At 60.9% G+C, this 22,151-nt stretch overlaps 2 protein-coding genes across 4 annotated transcripts; one reads left to right on the top strand and one right to left on the bottom strand.

Annotated features, from left to right (window-relative positions):
• The first annotated feature begins 1,678 nt into the window (after window positions 1–1,678).
• On the top strand, window positions 1,679–8,802 carry LOC311162536 (acidic leucine-rich nuclear phosphoprotein 32 family member B-like). 2 transcript variants are annotated; one of them, XM_084220935.1, is made up of 7 exons: window positions 1,679–1,819; window positions 4,070–4,219; window positions 4,662–4,784; window positions 5,731–5,929; window positions 6,228–6,346; window positions 6,693–6,747; window positions 8,124–8,802. In XM_084220935.1, exons 1-7 carry the CDS (start codon window positions 1,766–1,768, stop codon window positions 8,210–8,212), a joined length of 789 nt encoding a protein of 262 aa, XP_084077061.1. In that variant the 5' UTR covers window positions 1,679–1,765; the 3' UTR covers window positions 8,213–8,802. The 2 variants fall into 2 exon arrangements, with proteins under 2 accessions (XP_084077061.1, XP_084077060.1); XM_084220934.1 differs by having other exon boundaries at window positions 6,225–6,346.
• Window positions 8,803–11,565: 2,763 nt separating this feature from the next.
• ZNF414 (zinc finger protein 414) lies at window positions 11,566–20,411 on the bottom strand. Of its 2 annotated transcripts, XM_084221028.1 has the most exons (9): window positions 20,328–20,411; window positions 15,980–16,104; window positions 15,297–15,398; window positions 15,111–15,218; window positions 14,857–14,962; window positions 13,463–13,980; window positions 13,048–13,098; window positions 12,427–12,582; window positions 11,566–11,883 (listed from the first exon to the last, which is right to left on the bottom strand). In XM_084221028.1, the coding sequence occupies exons 2-9, from the start codon at window positions 16,047–16,049 to the stop codon at window positions 11,807–11,809; spliced, it is 1,188 nt and encodes a 395-aa protein (XP_084077154.1). In that variant the 5' UTR covers window positions 16,050–16,104; window positions 20,328–20,411; the 3' UTR covers window positions 11,566–11,806. The 2 variants fall into 2 exon arrangements, with proteins under 2 accessions (XP_084077154.1, XP_084077155.1); XM_084221029.1 differs by lacking the exon at window positions 13,048–13,098.
• Between the last annotated feature and the right edge of the window lie 1,740 nt (window positions 20,412–22,151).

Below are 22,151 nucleotides of genomic sequence, written 5' to 3'. Positions count from 1 at the left end.
TATGGCACTGGGGACAGGAACATGGCATTGGGGGTGAGAATGAGGCAGTGGGGACAGAAACATGGCACTGGGGATGGGAAAGTGGCAGGGGACAAGAACACAGCAGTGGGGACAACAAGGTGGCACTGGGGTCAGGAACATGGCACTGGGGACAGGAACATGGCACTGGGGACAGGGATGTGGCATTGGGGGTGGGAATGAGGCACTGGGGACAGGAACATGGCACTGGGGATGGGAAAGTGGCAGTGGGGACAACAAAGTGGCACAGGGGACAGGTATGTATCCCTAGGAATGGGAATGTGGCAGTGGGGACAAGTGGGTACTGGGGTCAGGAACATGGCACTGGGGACAGGAAAGTGGCACTGAGGATGGGAAAGTGGCAGTGGGGATAAGAACATGGCACTGGGGATGGGAAGGTGGCACTGGGGACAGGAAAACAGAGAATTGCTGAGGTTGGAAAAGCCCTCTGGCATCATGGAGTCCAACCATGACCCCAGCACTGCCAAGGCCACCACTAATCCACGTCCCCAAGTGCCACATCCACGTGTGGTTTGACCACTCCAGGGGTGGGGACCCCAGCACTGCCCTGGGCAGCTGTGCCAGGGCCTGGCCCAACTTTCTGTGAAGGAATTTCTCCTGATCTCCACCCCAGACCTCCCCTGGAGCAGCTTGAGGCCTTTCCCCTTGTCCTGTGCGAGGCACCTGGGGGTGAGAGCATGGAGCTGGAGAAGGGATTGTGGTGCCTGGGGATGGGAACAGCCCTTGGGGACTGGGACACGGTGCCTGGGAATGGGAATGTGGCTCTGGAGACTGGAACACAATGCCTGGGAATGGGAACACGGCTCTGGAGATGGAAAAATGGAACCATGGTACCTGGGAATGCGGTTCTGGAGAAGGAATCCTGGTTCTTGAGGATGGAAATGTGGCTCTGGAAATGGAACCATGGTCCCTGGGAATGGGAATGTGGCTCTGGAGATGGGACCATGGTGTCTGTCAAAGGGAATGTGGCTCTGGAGAAGGAATCCTGGTTCTTGAGGATGGAAATGTGGCTCTGGAGATGGAACCATGGCTCTGGAGATGGGACCATGGTGTCTGTCAATGGGAATGTGGCTCTGGAGAAGGAACGATGGTGCTTGAGGATGCTGGAAACTGAACACAGTGCTTGAGGTTGGGAATGTGACTCTGGAGATGAGACCATGGCTCTGGAGATGGAACTGTGGTAACTGGGGATGGGAAAGTGGCTCTAGAGAAGGAATTGTGGTTCTTGAGGATGAGAACACAGCACTGGAGACTGGAACACATTGCCTGGGGATGTGAATGCAGCTCTGGAGATTGGAACATGCTGCCGAAGACCGGAACACGGCACCTGAGGATCGGAACGTGCCACGGCAGCTGGCAGCACGGTGCCTGGGGACAGAGACGTGCCCGCGGAACGCGGTGCGGCGGGTGGGGAGCGCCCCGGTGAGCCCCGGGCCCGCGGCCGTGCGGTGCCGGGGCTCGAACCCGGGTCCTTGTGGTCGCGGTGTGTGTGCGTGTGCGTGTGCGGGGCGCTGCCGGCAGGGGGCGCTGCCGGCGCGGGCCGGGTGGGGGGGCGCGGCGCGCGCGCCTTTGTTGCCGTTGGCGCCTCTTCCTGCGCCGGGCGGCGGCGGCGCGCGCGGGCGGGGGCGGGAGCGGGAGCGGGAGCGCGGCGGGGCCGGGAGCGGCACCGGGAGCGGCACCGGGAGCGGAGCGCGGCTCGGGCTCGGCGGAGCGGAGCGGCGGGAGCATGGAGATGGAGAAGCGCGTGACGCTGGAGCTGCGCAACAAGAAGCCGAGCGAGGTGCGGCGGGGAGCGGGGCGGCACGTGCTGCGGGCGGGATGATGGCGGGGGGGAGGTTGGCGGTGGGAGAGCGGCCCGCGGGGGTCCCGCTCGGCGGGGACCGGGCGGGTTTGGCGGGGTGGGCACGGGGCGGCTGTGGCGGGAGCGGAGCGCGGCGGCGGGAGCGCTCCCGCCCGGCCCGCAGCCCCGGCATGGCGGCGCGCACGTGCGCGGCGGGGCCCGCCCGCACCGGGGCCGCGCTGGAGGCGGCGGCGGGGCCCGGCCCGGCCCGCGGAGGGGCGCGGAGGGACGGCGGGCCGGGCAGCGGGCAGGGCCGGGCCGGACCGGGCCCCGCCGCACTCAGCGGGCCCGGGCCGGGGCGGCCCCGCGCGGCCATGGCGGCTCGGCCATGTTAGCGGGGCCCGGCCGGGCCCGGAGCGGCTCCCGCGGGCTCCTCCGCCCGGGCGGGGGCTCGGGGGCTGCGGGCAGGAACCTTTAGGTGCCGCTGGGGCCGCCCGTTGCCCTCCGCCGGCGGCCTCGGGGCCGGGCCCAGCGCTCTTCACCCGCTCCGGGGCCGCCTCATCCCCGGGTCTCCTCCGGCCGCCCCTTCCCGGATATTCCCTTTTCCCCGCGTCTCCCCGCTCCCTTTCCCCTGGATCTCTCCTTTCCCCCCGATCTCTCCTTTTCCCCCGGATCTCCCCTTTCCCCCGGATCTCCCCGTTCCCCTTTTCCCGGATCCCCCGTCCCGGGCCGCCCCGCTGGGCCGTGCCCGGTCCCTCCCTGGCCCCGGGGACGCTCGGTGTCGTGGCAGCCGCGGGCCGTGGCACCGAGCACGGGGGGAACGGGCGGTGAGCGGGGCTTTGGGTGGAGATTAAAGCGGCTTCGGGCACGGCCGGGGGATTTGCAGGAGCGGAGCGGCTGGGCAGGAGGAGCTGCGAGCGCCTGGTGCCCGTGGTCAGGGCTGGGTGTCCCTGCGTGTCCTGGGACAGCAGAAAGGGCCTGACCTGGGGTAAAGCCGGGCTTGGCTGGCTTAGGCTCGGGTCCCCTAGAGCAGCTGCCCCTGGATCCCTGGCAGTGCCCAAGGCCAGGCTGGACAGGGCCTGGAGCAGCCTGGGACTGTGGAAGGTGTCCCTGCCATGGCAGGGGTGGCACTGGATGGGTTTTGAGGTCCCCTCCAACCCAAACCATTCCAGGATTCCATGATAACCTGCTGGAGTTCAGGCTCACCTCTGTGCTCACAGCCACCCAGGTCTGCCCTTTGCCGCCTTTACCCCCACCACGGTGACAGTCCCGCTTTGGTTGGAGCACATCAGTTCTCTGACCTGTTGGGGAGCAAAACACACTCGGCTCCAAAACTTCTGAGAGCCTCACCTCAAACCCCCAAGCAGCGATGCCACTTGAGGAGTTTGAGGTAATAATTCATGCTGAGCTTGTGCTGTGAAGGTGGCAGAGATGGCCCCCAGCCCCAGGCTGTCCCTCTGGGAAGGCAGAGTGTTGGAAATGACTCTGGGAGCTGGCTGGTGTGAGCAGGAGAGGGAAAATGGGAGCGCTGCGAAGGAGGAATTTGGAGAGCGCCACGAGCCTTCTGGCCAAGGCTCATTTTTGCATCTTGCTGTCAAGAATGTGTGGGGTAAAAGCAGGTTTTGGGAGTGGTTTGTGAGAGCTGGGGCTGTGTCTGGGGGGACAGGGGTGTTTCCCCCCAGGTGTCTGTGCTGCTGCTTGGTGGTCCTGGTGGCACAGGGGGGTTGATTCCTTCGTGTGCTGAATTCCTGGAGGTTCCTGGATGTGGAATCCATGCTGGGCACAGTGTTTGGTGCCATCAGAGGTCTTGTGTCACCAGCCTGAGGTTGAGCTCAGCCTGTGTCACCTCACTGACACTGTCACAGGGAGGTCAGTCCCATGGGGACAGGTTTCCTGGCACCCCAGGGGGGTGGGGGACAAAGTGAGAGGGGACAAACCCAGCTGACCTCGTTTGGCCCCTCGTTAGCAGAGCCTGAAGCTGACTCTGAAAGCTTTATTGATGTGACCTCGTGGTTCCAAACCCCTGGAGGATGGGGACTTGGTGGGGACAGCAGCAGTGTGGTGGTGGCTTGTGCTTAGAGGGTGAAACCCCAACCACAATGAGGGACTGTCACCAAAAGTTATTTGGCTTTAAGGTCCTAAATTTGAGCGAGGAGGACCTGGAGGCACAGCTGAGCTCGGGGCGTGTTGGGGATGTCACCTTCAGGCAGGGTGGCAGCTGTGGTGACAGCTGTGGCTGTCCCTGTGCAGGTGAAGGAGCTGGTCCTGGACAACTGTCGCTCAGAGGATGGCAAGGTGGCCGGCCTCTCCGCAGACTTTGAGAACCTGGAGTTCCTCAGCATGATCAACATCAACCTGCTGTCCGTGTCCAACCTCCCCAAACTCAACAAGCTCCGGAAGGTGAGTCAGGACTCTGCTCTCATCTCCAGCAGCCTTGGCCTTGTGCTGCCCCTGGTGGCTGTTGGTTTTTCTGTATTTGCCAGAAAATATCTTGAATTTTGCTCCTTGCTTGTTATCTGAGCGAGTGAGAGGGGTTGGTTTTAGTGTGCAACAAAACCCTTCTGAGTTCTTCAGGTGTTTAGTGCTCTTCCTGTCTTGTTTTTCTGCTCTTGTGCTGCTGTCAGAAGCTTCATGACACCATAAATATTTTGGATTTTGGAGCGCTTACCAGCATGGGGGTGGCTGGCAGTGCTGTGTCCCTGCAGGAAAGGGGTTTTAAGGGCGAACTTGACCTCCTGAGCTGAAATTTGGGTGCTCATTGTAGCCCAGTTCTCAGTGCAATTTCCTTCCCTGTATCACAAGCTGAAACACTTGGTGACCATGTGATATTCCCTCCCTTCAGCTGGAGCTGAGTGATAATAGGATTTCTGGTGGCCTTGAAGTTCTAGCAGAGAAAACTCCCAACCTGACACACTTGAACCTAAGTGGCAACAAGATCAAAGACATCAATACCCTGGAGCCCTTGGTGAGTGGAGGCTGTGCTGGAATCCCAGGGATGACTTTTCCTTTGGGGATTGGGTCTGTGCAGCAGGAATCCAACGTCTTGGTACCTGTTCCAACAGCACTTCGTGGTTCTGATGGGAACAGATTTGATCCCAGTTTGAGGCTGGGCCAGTAGTTAATGGTTCCTCAGTCTGGAAAAGCAGCAGCCAGTTGCTAAAAGAAGCGTGAAATGGGGCTGGATGAGTAAAACTGTGGATGCTCAGTGCCCAGCTGAGAAGGGACCGGGAAAGGGTCGGAGGCAGTTGGAGGTAGGTGGCACCTGGGGTGTCATGGAATGAGGTAACTGGACAGCACTGAGGGCATCTGTCCCATCAGCCTGAAGGTTCTGCTGCCCCAGCACTGCAGGGCTCCCATTCCCATTCCCACAGTGGTCAGTGAGGCTGGAAAAGGCCTCTGAGGCTCCCCCTGAGCTGCCCCAGGAAGGTTCTGAGGGACACCTGGAAGGTCTGACACAGAGCATTTGTCTCACTGGCTGTTTGTCCATCCATTCCCTCCAGAAGGAAATTGGGATTGTTTGGCTCCTCCTTTCCTTGGCGTGGTGCCCGCTGTGATGGCCTGAGCTGGGCTGTGCCAAGGGCACCCAGGCTGCAGCTCTCCCTGAGCTCTGCCTGATCTTTTGAGCAGGATGAATCCAGCTCAGCTACTCCTGAGCTTGCTGGGCCTCCTCAGAAGAAGGAAAGATTTGCAGCTACACAGAGAGTTTGTTCCAGAAAGGGAAGCCAGGGCAGAGGAGCTGGACAGAAATTTCTCGTGCCCACAATGAGAGGAGCAGTGACTCCTCTCCATCTGAGGAGCATGTGGGGCAGAACCACTCTGTGCTGGACCTGGGCAGTGCCCCAGCCACCCTGCCTTGCCTTCCTGATCTTCAGACAGCTCTGTAAATAACTTTAACAAATTGATTTTTGCAGAAAAAGTTGCCAAACCTCCACAGTCTGGACCTGTTCAACTGTGAGGTGACGATGCTCATCAACTACCGGGAGAGCGTGTTCGCCCTCCTGCCCCAGCTCACCTACCTGGATGGCTTTGATGCTGACGAGCAGGAAGCCCCTGACTCAGACCCTGAAGCAGATGGGGATGCACTGGAAGATGATTATGAGAATGGGGAAGGTGAGGATTTTTTTCTCTTCCCTTTTTTCCTGCTTGGTAATGATCCCTTTAGCGCTTTTGGGCGGGTTCCACCCATGGGGTTGGCACTGGAGGAGGGGCTGTGGGGGTCCCTCACCCCTTTTCCCTCCCCCACCCCACTCCTGGCAGGGTGTGGGACTTGCTGGGAGGTGACAGGGCTTGGTGCTGTCCCTCCTCATCCTCTGTGACCCCTCCCTGCTGCTCACACAGCCCTGAGAGGTGAGGGGTGCCTGGGCTTGGGAACTGGGGCACTTCCCTCCCTCCCCCTTTTTGGTAGAAGGTGAGGAAGAGGAGGATGATGAGGAGGAAGATGATTTGGATGAAGAAGTCATTGATGACGAGGAAGATGAAGACGATGATCTGGAAGGTGAAGAGGAGGAGGATGGAGTAGATGATGAGGTGAGGCTGTCACAAGGTCACACGTGTGTCCCTTGTCTGGTTACCCAGGTGTCACAGGAGCCTCTCTGGGGGCAGATCTCAGGAGTTGCCACCCACTCTGGCTTTTCCCTGGGCTGCTGAGAGTCACAAACTCCAGAGAGTTTCCAGTTCAGCCTTGGCCTGGCCCTTCCGTGGCTCTGAGTGATGGATCCATCCAGCCCCATCTGTGCCATGTGAGGAGCTCTTGGAGGTCCAGAGCTTCTCCTGCCACCCTCAGGCTTCAGTGGGGTGGGAGAGGGGAGCAGGACTGGGATTACTGCTCATGGAATTGGGGTTCCTGCTACAAAGCCTCTTGTTTTCACTCCAGGAGGAAGATGAGGAGGAGGATGGTGAGGAGGATGAAGAAGATGAAGCTGAAGAGGGTGAGTTGAGTCGTAACAATCCAATTTCTTGCAGAGCTCCCTCAACAGTCAATATTTGGTGGTTTTGGAGCTTCCTCAGCCTCAGTGCAGGGCTGTTGTTGCAGCAGCTTTTCTGCCTGAGCTGGTGCTGAGCAGTGTCACCACCAAGGGTCACACAGGGAGGGAAAGGGATGAAATTCCAGCCATGCTGGGTAATTCTGGGAAATGTGAGAGGTCAGCTGCTTAGAAAAGCAGTTCTGGGAAGCGATGGGCCCTGCAGGAGCAGGGCTTCTGTCCCAGGAAGGTCTGAGGGAATCTCTTGGGGACACATTCCCCTCTCAGATCTGAGCTTGGGGCCAGGCTCATCTGGTTGTACAAACAAACACCCAGATGAAAGTTGACAGAATATTGTGGCTGGTGTGAATTCAAGTGATCTTGGATGTATCATGGAATTGTTAAAGTTGGAAAATCCCTCTAATATTGAGTCCAACACCACCATGTTCACCACTGACCCCTGTCCCCAAGTGCCACATCCACATTTTTTTGAGCAGTTCCAGGGGTGGTGATTGCACCACTGGCCTGGGCAGCCTGTGCCAATGCCTGACCACCTCCTCCTTGAAGGAATTTTTCCCAGTATCCCATTTAAACCTCACCTGGTGCAACTTGAGGCCATTGTTACCTGGAACAAGACTGGCTGTCCCCTCCTGTCAGGAGCTGTGCAGAGCCACAAGGTCCCCTCTGAGCCTCCTCTGCTCCAGGCTGAGCCCCTTCCCAGCTCCCTCAGCCTCTCCTGGTGCTCCAGACCCTTCCCCAGCTCAGTTCCCTGCCCTGGACACTCTCCAGCCCCTTCAGGTCCTCCTTGTCAGGAGGGGCCCAAAACTGCCCCAGGATTTGAGGCCTCAGCAGTGCCAGGCCAGGGGGGCCTGAGCTTGGTCAGGAGTGCCTGATTTCTGCAGATGCTGTGTTTTTGAGGATGCTCAACAACAACAACAAAAAAAAGAATCCCCTTTTCAGCTGTTGTTCAGGAGGGCAGAGAAAGTTGTTGGTGTCTCATGTCAGCCCAGGCTTTTCCAGGAGCAGCGGGGCAGGGTGGATCTGCTCCCATGTGGTGCCAGTCTGTCCCTTGGATCTGCTGTCAAAGTGGATCTGCTCCCAAGTGGTGCCAGTCTGTCCCATGGATCTGCTCCCAAGTGGTGCCAGTCTGTCCCATGGATCTGCTCCCATGTGGTGCCAGTCTGTCCCTTGGATCTGCTGTCAAAGTGGATCTGCTCCCACGTGGTGCCAGTCTGTCCCATAGATCTGCTCCCAAGTGGTGCCAGTCTGTCCCCTGCCAGCTGCAGAGCTCAGCTGCTGTCCCTGGGCTGGGCTGGGAGAGTGAATCCCCCCTCTCTTTGCAGACCACCCGTGTGGGGAGAAGAGAAAACGAAGTCTAGAGGATGAAGGAGAGGAAGATGCAGAGGATGAAGAGGATGATGAGGATGACTGATCCCAGCGAGCCAATCAGTTTTACAGACTCTGACTGTGCTTGTCTTAACCTCCCCGTTGTGTCTGTGTGAGACTGTAAATCCCTGTCTCCCGCTCCTCCTCCTCCCCCTTTGTATGGCTGCAGCGTCCACAATATATTTTTTTAAGATTTAGAATACTGTAGGCATTCAGGGGAATCTTCCATACAAGGCTCACTTTTTTTCTCACAAGTATCTCATGACCAAAGGCTTTTCTCCGTTCGGTGGTTTGTGCAGCAGCTTAAAAAAAAAGCAAAAAAAAAAAAAAAAAGCAAAAAAAAGCCAAAAAAGAAATCAAAAAAAAAAGAGGAAAAAAAATCTCCTCCTTAGGGTATCTGTGTGTCCCAAATCAGCTGTGCCACACTGGACCCAGAGCTCCAGCTGTCACCCTGCCAGCACAGAAGGCCTTTGCCACCCTCGTGCCCTCAGCCCAGGGCTCTGAAGATGCTTTTTGAGCCACCTCGGGTGCAAAATCTGGTTCATCTGCGTGGACTCACAAGGATCCTGAGGGTGTCTCAGATCTGAAATCATGGTGATGTGATCTCTGGACATGCTTGAAGATGCTTTAGTGCTGGGGATGGGGGTGCCTGGGGTTTTGGGGGAGGGAGGGAGGGAGGGGCTGCTTGCATGACCTGGTACCTCTGCCGATGCACCTTGCAGTAACCCTGCACTTGCTTTCCTATTTTATTTTATAAACTGGAACATTTTTCCCATTGGCCACTAAAGAACCATCCCTTGGGCTGTCCCAGGTGAGGGGGGTTCTTGTGGCTGTGTCTGTGCTGCGGGGAGCCCTGCAGCAGCTTTGGGAAGGGATAGGGAATGCAGGTGAGGGGGTACTGCTCCTCCACCCCTCATTTCACACTGCACAGCCCTGTGCAGCCACCATCACTGTGATTGATGCTCCTGCAGACCGTGTTAGCCTGGAAATTCTCAGGGTCCTTCTGCCAGCCAGTGCCACCTCTGCACGGGCCCCTGGTGCCAGCCTGGCCTGGCCATCCTCCTCTTCCTCCTCCTGGGTTCCCAGCAGGGAGCAGAGCTCCAGTTCCTCCCTCGTGGCACCCCGAGCTGGCTGGAGGGAGGATTTGGGGGAGCCAGGCAGGTGCACGCAGCATTCCCAGCCCCGTTCCCACCTTCCCTGCCATCCCAGAGGTGTCCAGCCAGCGCATCCCTGGGGAGAAGGGCCCGGGGAGGGAGGGAGGGATGCTCGGGGTGGGGACAGCCCGGGGGTGCAGACAAGCACTGGCACTTTGTGGCATTCCCGCTGGGGCTCCGTGTGCCCCCGGGGCCGAGGCTCCAGCCCTCCCCTCCCGGGGGGTGTGGGGTGTGTTCAGCAGCACATCCCCCCTCCTGCCTCGCTTTGCTGGTGTCTCTTGCATTGTACAGTCGCTGTGACCATTCGGAGAAGAACTAATCCTGTAAAATGCAAACTGAGTAACTTATAAATGTTTAAGGAATTTTAAAAAAAGAAAAAAAAAAAGTCAGAGCAGCAGTTACTTCTAATTTTTTTTCCCTGCATTTTTAGCAGATTGTATGGATTTTATATTAGCCTAGTAACTGTCAGGTTTTGATTGGTCAGACTAGTCCCAGAAATAAGGATCTCCAGCCCTTTTGTATCTTTTGTTACAAAATTTGGATAAAACTTTAATAAAGACTTCAGTTTTTAAAAATCCATTGCTATGGAGCTTGTCTTGGCTGCCTCTGCCTTGGGACCAGCCAGGAATGCTCGGAGTGGGGGCTCTGGGGCACGTTTGGGTTTGTGCTGGGAGCAGGGACTGTCCCCTGTCCCCACGAGGGCTGGGTTTGGCTCAGCCTGGGCTGGCAGGGACAGAGGGGGGGGCTCTGCTGTGGGCTGGGGTCTGCAGGACCCCCATGGGCCAGCGCTGCCCTTGGGGGGGGCAGAGCCAGACCCAGGGTCAGGGACAGCCTGGGAAGGGTCTCCCCTCCTCCCTTTGGGGTGGCACGGCCCTGGAGGAGGCAGGACAGTGTTCAGAGGGGCCAGCTGGGTGTGGGGGCTGAGCTGTGCCCCCTGCCCCACTTTGCGACCTGGGGGTCCCTTTGGGGTGCTCTGTGACCCCGTGCTGGCTCTGGGATGAGCTGTCACTCTGCCAGGTCCCAGCAGCTCAGGGACACTTCAAGGTCTGAGGGGACTGGACTGGACTGGGGAGGGCACGGTGCCAGCTCAGGGGGGCTGCAGGAGAGAGACCCAGGACATCCTGGGGTGCTGCTCACCCTGTAGAGGATGGCAGCTGGAGGGAAGGATGGCAGGAGAAAGGAAGGGACGGCAGCAGGAGGAAGGGATGACAGGAGGAAGCATGGGATGGCAGGAGGAGGAAGCATGGGATGGCAGCAGGAGGAAGGATGTGATGGCAGGAGGAGGAAGCATGGGATGGCAGCAGGAGGGAAGGGATGGCAGCAGGAGGAAGGAAGGGATGGAAGCAGGAGGAAGGATGGGATGGCAGCAGGAGGGAAGGGATGGCAGCCGGAGGAAGAAAGGAATGGCAGGAGGAAGGAAGGGATGCCCACCCCGCCCCGGTGGCCCCTGGGCCGTTCTGAGCCCTCTCCCGGTGTTTGTGGCCCCTCCCAGCGCTGGGAGCAGAGCAGGGCAGGGGCTGCCGGCTCTTCCCTCGCTCCCATCCCTCGCTCCCAGCCCGGGCTGGCGTGGGCACCAGCAGGTCCCAGCACGCCTCCCCTCAAACCAGTTTGCAGCAAACTTTTCACCCCGCTGGGCTGGGCCTGGCAGAGCGGGACTGGGGGAGCCCCAGGCTGCTCCCACGGGGGGTGCAGCCCCCCAGGCTGGCACCTGGGCCCGTGCCCCTCCCAATGGCTCTTCTGTGCCATTCCATGCCCTGTGTGTGCAGCAGGGCTGGGACAGGCACGGGGGCTCGGGGTCCCACCCTGCTCTGGTTGTTGGGGTGCAGCTGGCAGAGGCTCCAGCCCTGCGTGCTCTGGGATGTGCTGGCAGGGGCACGACGGAGTGGCCCTTCCTCTTCCTCAGACCTTCCCCTTCCTCCGACCTTCCCCTTTCCCCAACTCTTCCCTTTCCCAAATTCTTCCCTTTCTCCTTCCCAAACTGTCCCCTTTCCCAAACTCTTCCCTTTCTCCTTTCCCAAGCCAGCCCCTGGCAGGGCCAGCCCGGGAGCAGTGTCACACCTCCTGTGTCCCCATGTCCCCCTCCCTTGGTTTTGGGGAGCTCCTCAGTGCCAGCCCTGCTCCCCCCACCCCACGGGGACTGACAGAGTCTCTCCCGGCTGCCACACCTGTACAATTCCCATTTATTTTTCCGAGATCTCATTCCAGAGAAGTCCACTAACTCCTGAGAACCTACCGGGCTCCCTGCAGAGCCCTCGGGGCTGAAGCAACGAAACCTTTCAGGGAGGGAGAAACAGCGGCTCCGGCTGCTGGAGAGCTCCCGAAAATAAAAAGGAAGGGGAGAGGAAATTCCAGGGGAAACATCGGCCCCTCTGCTGCTCCTGTCCCCAGGGAGGGCGGCCTGTCCCAGCTCAGGGCTGTGCTGTGCCCCCTGCCAGGCTCAGGGGAGGGACGGGAGGTGCAGGAGAGTCCCTTGGGAGCCGAGGGCATCAAAGCTGGGAGTACAGGGAGTTCTCCATCTCCGGCGGCAGCTTGGTGTGGAACGGGGCCAGCCCCACCCCGAAATCTGGAGGGAGAGGGAAGAGAAGTGTCAGCACGTCGTGTGGGGGGGGGAACCACGGACCCCCAGGGGCATTGAGGGGCTGGGGGGCACAGGGAGGGCACACAGACACCCCCAGGGGCATTGAGGGGCTGGGGGGCACAGGGAGGGCACACAGACACCCCCAGGGGCATTGAGGGGCTGAGGGGCACAGGGAGGGCAAGCACATGGACCCCTCCAGGGCACAGGAGGGGTTGGGGGGCATGGAGAGGGCACGGGGAGGGCACACAAACCCCAGGGGCATTGAGGGACTGGGGGGCACAGACAGACTCCAAGGGCACTGAGGGGCTGGGGGCACAGAGGGGGCACACAGACACCCCCCAGGCCATTGCAGGGGGCACAGGAAGGGCACACAAACCCCTCCAGGGCACTGCTGTGCAGGCTGGGGAAGCAGGGACTGAAACCCAGCCAGGCTGTGCCAGGCCAGAGGGACCAGGATGTGCCTTATCCCTGCGGATCCCTGCCACCCCCGGGAGCATCCCGGAGCCGGGGGGGGGGTCCCTCCCGTACCCATCTCTGCCTCCAGGCGCCCGGGTGGGGGGTTCTTGCGGTGGTCCTCGATGTGCAGGGTCATCTCCTCGCGGGAGGCGGTGGAGAAGGGGCACTGCGTGCAGCTGTAGCGGCCCCGCGTGTGCTCCCAGACGATGCGGCTGGTGGAGGAGTGCCCTGCAAGGACGGGCGGGCAGGGAAGCACAGGGATCGCCCGGAGCCGGGCGGTGCCGCGGGGCTGTGGGGGCTGGAGCCCCCCACTCGCTCAGGGGTTCCCTTCCCGAGGGAAGAACCCCAAATGTGGGAGCAGGGGGCCAGGCTGGTCAGGGCACGGCGGGTTCTGGGCTCGGACTGGGGGCACTGGGGGCACTGGAGCCCGGGCAGCTGCTGCTGCTGCTCCTCCTCCTGCTGCTTCTGCCCTCGGGGCCAGGCTGGGGGGTTTTGGGGGGTGCAGCCGGTAACCCCCCCTGCCTCGGAGCCCACCTGGGCCGCATCCCCTCTCCGCGTGGCTCCCAAAAAGGAGGGAGCCCGCCCTCCCCCTCTGCTCTCCGGGGAGCACTCCCGTCCCCTGTGCCCCCCCCGCCGCCCCCCAAACCCCCCAGTGACAGAAAGCAGCCCCCACCCAGCAGGTGCCAAACTAACCTGGAGTCACTCCTGAGCCAAAGCATGGGAGGAGTGGGCTGACACTCACACCTGCGGAGGGAATCGAGGGCCGAGACAAGCATTAGGTCTTCCCCTCCCTGGGGGGGACTCGTGGGAGGGCAGCCCTGGCCCGGCCCCCCCAGCACGCCGGGGAGCAGCAGGGCCGCTTTGGAGAATTTGGAGGAGAATTTGGAGGCGTTTTTCGGCGCTAGCCGGTGTTTTTGCCCAATCGAACATCGCACAGGGGGGGGCACGGGCGGGACGGGGCTTTTTTTGGGGGGGAGGGAGTGGCCGGGCCGGAGGGGGAGGAGGGGGCCGGATCCTCGGCTGGGCGGCGGCGGGTCCTCCTCGGGAGCTGCTGCTGGTCAAGGCGGGAGCAGAAGAAGGTTTGTCCCGCACGGCTCCGCGCTCTCACCTTGGCTTTTCTTCCAGACGGCGTTGGAGACGCTGGGGGGGCCGTGGCCCGGCAGGAAGGGCCGCAGGCGGTGCTGAGCCGGGGGCTGCGCCAGCCCGTAGGGCGAGGGGGGCACGTAGGACAGGAACGGCCCCGGCACCGAGGACGGGGCTGGCCCCGAGAACCGAGTCAAGGACGAGGGCCCGAACAGGGCGGGCTCCAGCAGCGGGAAGGGGTGGGGGGCCCCCGAGAGCAGCGGCTCCAGCGAGCCGGGCAGCGCAGCGGGCAGCGCCGCCGGGGCAGAGTCCGCGCCCGCCGCCGGCGCTTCCTTCTCCGGGGGCCGCAGGGCGCTCGGCAGCTTGGGCAGCCCCTCGGGGGGCTTGGCCGGGGGCTCCTTCTCCGGGGTGCAGGTAGCGGGGGGCAGGACGGGCCGGTCGGGCCGCGGGGGCGGCGCGGGGCCGCTGGCGCTGTCCGAGCAGACGTGCAGGTGCTTGAAGAGCGAGCGGTGCGTGCGGAAGCGCAGCAGGCAGTTCTCACACCTGCGGGTCAAAAAGAGCCGTGAGAGGGACCGGGAGGGGATGATGGGCACGTGGGGAGGGTTCCTGCCCAAAATGACATTGCCTCGGCACGAGGGTCCCATGTGGATAAGCCCACCCGGGGCTGGTCCCAGAACTGTCACTGTCCCTTCCTGCTTCTCCCACCCCAAGGTGGTCCCCAAAGCCCCCAGACATCCCTCCCAGCATCACCAGGATCCTGCTCCTCTCCAGCCCACAGCAACTGTAGCCAAAATTTCCCCCAAACTAGGGGGATTCCTCCAAGCATCCTCCAAGGGGATCCCCTCCAAGGCACGGGGATTGCTGGAGCTGCTCCTGCTCCCAGGACTGGGGGGCTCACTGGGTGCTCCCCTCAAAATCCCAAAGGGTTTTCCAGCCAGGAGCAGCAGCAGGTCCCACTGAGTGACTGGGAGTTGATGATGGGCACGTGGGGACAGTTCTTGCCCAAAATTACATTGGCTTGGCATGAGGCTCCCACATGGATGAGCCAAACTGGAATTCCCAGTGAAAATGATCTGGAACCCCCCTCTGTCTGGGACATTTCTCTGTAGTGTCTTAATGTTGGAGTGAGAGAGAAAATGGTGCTAATAATGGCAATAATAATGCTAAAAAATAATAAGCAATGATGAAAATAAGGACAAAATGATAAAGGGGTAGAAATATTTATAATAATGGTGATAATTATGACATTGATAATAATGACAATAATAACAACAGTAATATCAGTGCTGGGGCTGTGAATTGAGCACTGGCAGATGCTTCCCCAGGAGCTCAATAACCCCTTGGGAAATCTCCCTGGAGATGAGCTCTGCTGGTGTCCCCAGAGAGGACAGGAGGGGCACAGGGAGCAGTGGGACTCACTTGAAGTAGCGGTTGGGTTTGTAGTGCACCTTCATGTGGGCCATGAGGTCCTGCATGCTGGGGAAGGTCTCGCTGCAGCCCAGGGTGGGGCACTGGAAGGTTTTGCCTGGGCAGAGGAATTTGGAGAGAGATTCAGCACCAGCCCAGGGGGGACAGCCCCACTGCTGGGGCTGCAGCACCTCCCAGCTGCCCCCAGTCCTATCTCCCACCACCAGTACTGCCTCCCTCTGAGCCCGTGGCTGTCCTGGTCTTACCCTCGAGGGACTGCGTGGGTCTGTAGTGGACCTTCAGGTGGTCCATCAGCTCCTGCATGCTGGAGAAGGCCAGTTTGCAGCCGTAGCTCGAGCACTGGTAGTGTTTCCCTGCAAGGACACAGATCCGTCGGCTTTGTGCCTGCCCCGGATGTCGCTGTCCCCTCCCCGGGGCGGGGCTGGCCTCACCTGGGACAGGTCTGCGCTTCAGCGGCCGCAGCTCCGGGGCCGGGGTCCCTCCGCTCCCCGCCACTGGCATCGGGGCACCGGGCAGGGCTGGGTCACTGCAGCCTGCGGGGAGAGGTGGTGAGGCTCGGCCCTGCCAAGCCAGCCCTCTGCCCTCCCCATCCCTCGGCCCTGCCAAGCCAGCCCTCTGCCCTCCCTGTCCCTTGGCCCTGCCAAGCCAGCCCTCTGCCCTCCCCATCCCTCGGCCTGCCAAGCCAGCCCTCTGCCCTCCCCATCCCTCGGCCTGCCAAGCCAGCCCTCTGCCCTCCCTGTCCCTCGGCCTGCCAAGCCAGCCCTCTGCCCTCCCCATCCCTCGGCCCTGCCAAGCCAGCCCTCTGCCCTCCCTGTCCCTTGGCCCTGCCAAACCAGCCCTCTGCCCTCCCCATCTCTTCAGGACAGGGAAATGGGGCTGGGGGTCGGGCTGGAGAGGGCCAGAGCCCCCCAGGGTGTGAGGGCTGGGAGGGGCTGTGCTGGTGCAGGTGAAGCCTGACGGTGGCTGGAACACACTGGGTGACGCCACCTGCGCACCTAGGCACGGCCTGGCACACCTGGGCACATCCTGGGCAGGGGAAGGGGTTTGGCCAAAGGGACCTCCCAGCCACAGAGCAAAGGTTTCCCCTGCTCCTGCCCCCCCTGAGGGCACTCACCTGCCCCCTCCGTGCCGAATTTGCCCCGCAGGGAGAAGGTGGCCACAGCCTCGTCCTTCTCCGTCTTCATGGCCTGGCCGGAGCTGGGCACGGGCACAGGGACAGGGCGGCTCCTCCCGGCGGGGCTGCACCGGGAGCAGGAGGGAGGTCAGAGCCCAGCCCGGGGACAGTGACTCCCTCCTCCTCCTTCTCCGTCTCCTCCTCTCCTCCTTGTACTTTTCCTTCCTCCTCCTCGGTGTCCCGTGGTCGTGGGACCGACCCTCCCAGGACGGCTGGTCCCAGAGCTGTCACTGTCCCTTCCTGCCTCTCCTACCCCAGGATGGTCCCCAAAGCCCCCAAACATCCCCCCCAGCATCACCAGGATCCTGCTCCTCTCCAGCCCACAGCAACTGTAGCCAAAATTTCCCCCAAACTGGAGGGATTCCTCCAAGCATCCTCCAAGGGGATCCCCTCCAAGGCACGGGGATTGCTGGAGCTGCTCCTGCTCCCAGGGTTTGGGGGCTCACTGGGTGCTCCCCTCAAAATCCCAAAGGGTTTTCCAGCCAGGAGCAGCAGCAGGTCCCACTGAGTGACTGGGAGTTGATGATGGGCACGTGGGGACAGTTCTTGCCCAAAATTACATTGGCTTGGCACGAGGCTCCCACATGGATGAGCCAAACTGGAATTCCCAGTGAAAATTATCTGGAACCCCTCTCAATCTGGGACATTTCTCTCTAGTGTCTTAATGTTGGAGTGAGAGAGAAAATGGTGCTAATAATGGCAATAATAATGCTAAAAAATAATAAGCAATGAAGAAAATAAGGACAAAATGATAAAATAAAAGGGATAAAGGGGTAGAAATATTTATAATAATGGTGATAATTATGACATTGATAATAATGACAATAATAACAACAGTAATATCAGTGCTGGGGCTGTGAATTGAGCACTGGCAGATGCTTCCCCAGGAGCTCAGTAACCCCTTGGGAAATCTCCCTGGAGATGAGCTCTGCTGGCTGGGGCACCCCATCCTTCCTATTAACATCTGCTCCAGAGGCATTTCCCCAGCTTTTGGCTCTGGGGGGTCTGGCCCAGAGGGGCTCAGCCTGGCTCAGCAGCTGTTCCTGCAGCACCCAGCATGCTGGGATCACAGCCCAGCAAGAAATAAACCAGGGAGGGGGGAAAAATCCATGTGGGATTATTCCTGTGGCTGCCCCTGGGCTCCTGGCTTTGTCTGGGAGTTGTGGGGCCCTTTTTTGTTGTTGTTTTCTCAGCTCAGCAGCCTCAGGATGGAATCAGCCAGCCATGGAGGGGGGTTGGCCATGGAAAAGGGAATCTGGGGCAGGGTTGGGGCTGCTCATGGCCCAGGAGGGGAAATTCAGCCCTGGATGGAGGGGATGCTCCATCTCTATCCTCCATCCCTTCAGGATGTGGGGAAGACACGGAAAGCTCCTGGCAGCTCTGATGCAGCTTTGTTTATCAGGTAGAAATGAGGGGTTTGGTGGGAAAAAAGGTCTTGGGAATCTTCTTTTTGGGACAGACAATGCTGCAAAGGTCGAGGCAGGGCTGTGCTTGCCTGCCCAGCCCCAGGGCAGTGTCCCTGTGGCACTGCCACATTTTGGTGCACAACCCTGAAGTGTCAGAGCTGGAACCACTGGTGCTGGAGAGTGCAGTGAAGCAAAATTCCTGCTGCCCTGCTGGAAATGCCCCTCTGGATCAAAGCTGGGTGGCCCAGCCTGAGCTCAGCACCCCTGGCAGAGCCCTGGGACCAGTGGGTTCCAGATGAGCCCAAAGGGAGCAGGGCCATGGCACTGAGAGCTCAGGGGCAGCACAGGGAAGTTTCCCCAAGAAATCAGGAAATTCTTCCCCACTAGCACTACAGGAGCTCCTGGAGCCCCAGGGTCAAAGCCAGCAGTGCCTTGGGGTGTTGGAACCTCTGTCCTGTCCCTCTGGGATCACAGATGTCACATGGAGAGTGGCATTCCCTGCTGCAGCACCCCAGTGATGCCTTGTAAGCCGATTTTTTTCTCTGGAAAAGCTGGGAAACCTCTTGAGCAGATCCTGTGAGGGTGGGCAGGATGGACACTTGGCCTGTGGCCTCAAGGTTCCCCATGGGTGACATGGCAGAGGACACATTGGCAGCACTGTGGCATCACCCTGTGCCCAGCCCAGGTTTTTGGAGAGCAGGTGGCACCTGGATCATCTTGCTGTCATTTGTCACCTCCCATGGGGTGCTGGCCAACACCTCCCTCCTCCACGACTGTCTGTTCTGCAGCCCTGAGTGTGACACCCTGGCCCAGGTGCTGCTGAGCTGCCACTGTCCCCATCCCCAGGGGACCTCCTGTGGTCACCAGAGACGTGACTGCCCCAGAGGTGTCACCCCCCTGGTGACACAATTCCCCCAGAAACAGGACCCCCCAGAAATATGGCTCCCTCCAAGATGTGACCACCAGTGCAAAACTGCCCTGGAACCCAAATCCTGGAGCTGCCACTGTTGCTGTCATTATCCTCATTGTTATTATTTCCTGCCACCCCAAAAAGCTGCTGGCACAAAAGTCCCTCATCCCAACCCCGGTGGGGTGAACAGGGACCCCAAAAACCCTTCCAGGGGCTGCCAGCCGTGAGGGTGGGCAGGATGTTTGCAGCTGCCCATCACCCCGAGCAGGCTGTGCTGCTGACTCAGTGAATAATTAACACAGCTCATCCCCCTCAAACCACCCGGGGGCTTTATCCATACCCCGAGGCCTTGCTCAACCCACCCCGCGAGGATAAATGGGACAAATAATCGGATTGGAGCATCTCTGAGGCCCGAGGATGAGGAGGCTGCCCCCAGACGCGGCTCCTCGGCGCAGGAGATGAGACAAAGGCTCAGAACAAGGGGCTCATGTGATCGCGCAGCCGGCGAGCGCCGGGGGAGGAAGCGCCGGCGGTGCCAGAGGCTCCGCTCCTGCCAGTGCCACCAGCCCCGACTAAAACACACCCCGTGGGCTCTCCTGGAGCTTCAGAAACCGCGGGGAGCCCTCACAGAACTGGGGGTGATGGGGGGGATGCTCCAGGTGTCCAACGCAAGGTGGGTGCCCCAATACCGGGCATGGGCTGGGGCAGAGCTGCTGCCGGGGTGTCACCCCTCCCTCGGGGGGTTTCCCTGCTTTCCAACTCAGAATCGGCCTGCAGAGCCTGAGGAGCCCACCCCAAACCCCGGGTGGGCATCCAGAGGGGCGAGTGCTGAGCCCCGTGCTGGCCTTGGTGTCACATCCACGGGGCCAGCTCAGCCCAGGCCCCTCTTCCCTCTGAGGGGAGGGTCCCCACTGTCCTCCAGATGGCTCCAAGCCCTGCTGCCATTTCCTCACTTTCCCACACCACTCCGGTGCCCACCTCTACCTGCCTGCCCGTGGATGGCCCATGGGAAACCCCACTTTGCCTTCAGGAGCCACCTGGGGATGTTGGAGCTCCCTCCCTGAGCCTGGACAAAGCTGAGCCCAGCACCAGGCGAGCTCGGCCCATGGCCAAGGGCAGGAGCCCCCGGCTCTGACAGCCACGGAGCGGCTCCCAGAGGTGTGGGAAGACGGAGGGAGCACGGGCAGATCCCGGCAGGTGCATCCCAGGATGTGAGGGGGTCCTGCTGTTCCCACAGGCCACACACCTGTCAGGACCCAGGGCTAGTGGCTCCTGCAGCTCCCTGTCAGCCCTACAAGTGGTAACCCCAGGGTGAGCCCCATGGCCACTGGTTTCTGGGGCTGGTAGCCCCCACGGGCCACACACCCATGGCTACAAGTCCAGGGGGGAGTGACACCCACGGCCACCACCCCATGGGCAGTCTGTCACCCGGAGCCCCCGCGGGCAGCAGCCCCAGGCTGGGGCAGGTCCCGGCTCCCTGCACAGCCCCGGTGCCCCGGGACCCGCTGCGGTACCGCTGCTGTCCCTGGTGCCGCTCCAGCCCCGGTGCCGGTCCATCATCTGGTACCGCTACACCCCCGGTACCGGTACAGCCCCGGTGTTGGTTCATTCCCGGTACCGATCCAGCTCCGGTGCCAGCCCACCCCTGGCCCGGTACATCCCCCGGTGCCATTGCTCCCTTCCCGGTGCCAGCAGCCCGCCTGTGCCGGGGTACTCCCGGTACCGGTACATCCCCAATACCGGTACGGTCCCGGTGCCGGTACATCCCCGATACCGGTCGCGGTGCCGGTACACGCCCGGTGCCGGTACACCCACGGTGCCAATACGGTCCCGGTGCCGGTACACCCCCGCCGGTGCCGGTAAAGCTCCCGCTGTCCCCGCATCCCGGATGCCGGTCCATTCCCCGATCCCGGTCCTCCTCCCCGGTGCCCGCCCGTCCCTCCCGGTCCCTCCCGGTCCCTCCCGGCCGTACCGGGGCTGCGGCGGGGCCGGCGCCGCCCGGGTCGCGCATCAGCGGCGGGGCGGCCGCGGGGCCATTTTCTGTGCGGAGCTGTCGCGAGAGCGGGGGGAGGAGGAGGAGGATGACGGGGGGGAGGAAGGAACGTGCGGAAGGGCGGGCGGGGGCCTCGGGGGGGGAACCGGCTCCGCCCCGCCCCGTTCCCCCCCCTCCCCCAGCTGCTTTTCCCGGGAGATTCTCCGCATCCCGCATCCCAGCGTCTGCGGGCAGCTCGAACATCCCGGGGCTTTTGGAGCATCCTGGGGGTTTTGGAGCATTCCGGGGTTTTGGAGCATCCCAGGGTTTTTGGAGCATCCCGGGGGTTTTGGAGCATCCCGGGGGTTTTGGAGCATCCCGGGGGTTTTTGGAGCATCCCGGGGTTTTTGGAGCATCCCGGGGCTTTTGGAGCATCCCGGGGTTTTGGAGCATGCCAGGGGTTTTGGAGCATTCCGGGGTTTTGGAGCATTTCAGGGTTTTTGGAGCATCCCAGGGTTTTTGGAGCATCCCGGGGGTTTTGGAGCATCCCGGGGGTTTTGGAGCATCCTGGGGGGTTTTGGAGCATGTCAGGGGTTTTGGAGCATCCCGGGGTTTTGGAGCATGCCAGGGGTTTTGGAGCATCTCGGGGGTTTTGGAGCATCTCGGGGTTTTGGAGCATTCCAGGAGTTTTGGAGCATCCCAGCGTTTTGGAGCATGTCAGGGGTTTTGGAGCATCCTGGGGGTTTTTGGGGCATCCCGGGGCTTTGGAGCATCCCGGGTTTTTTGGAGCATCCCGGGTTTTTTGGAGCATCCTGGGGGTTTTGGAGCATTCCAGAGGTTTTGGAGCATCCTGGGGGTTTTGGAGCATTCCAGGGGTTTTGGAGCATCCTGCGGGTTTTGGAGCATTCCAGGGTTTTGGAGCCCCCGTGGGGTCTCTAAACATCCTAGAGAGGGAAAAGCATCAGCATTTCCTGAGGCTTTTGGAGCATCCCAGGGTTTTGGAGGATCCCAGGGTCCTTGGAGCATCCTGGGGTCTGGGATCATGTCAGCATCCCAGAGCCTTGAGCCTCCTGAAGGCCTTGGAACATCCCAGGACTTTGGAGCATCCAGGGAGTCTGCCGAGTACCTCAGGGGCTTTGGAACATTCCAGGGCTGATGGAGCATCCTGGGGCTTTCAGAGCTTTTGGGGGATCTTTGGAGCACCTTGGACTCCTCAGAGCTCCAGGGGCTTTGCAGTGTCTGGGGGGCTCCAGAGCATCCTGGGCTGCTCAGACTCTGAGTCCTGTGGGAAGTGCTGGAGCCCTTGGAGCACCCCGGGCTCCTGGGAGCACCCTGGATTTTTGGGAGCATTCCAGATTTTTGGGAGCACTCCAGACTCATGGTAACACCCCAAGCTCCTGGGAACACCCTGGATTTTTGGAGCACCTGGAGCCCTCTGGTGCAGCCCAGGGGTGCCTGAGCTGGCCCAGCTCCCACGTCCCTGCAGGGCTGAGCAGGGACATCCCCCTGGCAGCACCCACTGCCCCCCCATTCCCCATTCCCCACCCCCAGGAAGGGCTGGAAGGGGCAGGAAGGAGTTTCCTAAAGCCCAAGAGTTCCCAAAGCCACTATTTTTCATTAGAATAACATCAGACACTTCCCTCTTGCACTCTGCAGTGCAAGGACTCTTAAAAAGCTGTGATTTACAGGTAAAATCACCCCGAGGAGTGCAGGGGCTGAAAATCCCATAATGGGGGGGAGGGGGGACCCACAATTTCCAGCGTGGGGCTGTGCAGAACTTGAAATCCCATGGGGAATTTCCCACCTCAGTGGGGTTCTACCCTC

This window comes from Fringilla coelebs (genome assembly GCF_963513975.1).
Source record: "Fringilla coelebs genome assembly, chromosome: 24".
Taxonomy (NCBI): Eukaryota; Metazoa; Chordata; class Aves; order Passeriformes; family Fringillidae; genus Fringilla; species Fringilla coelebs.
This window is presented reverse-complemented; position numbering and strand designations above follow the sequence as displayed.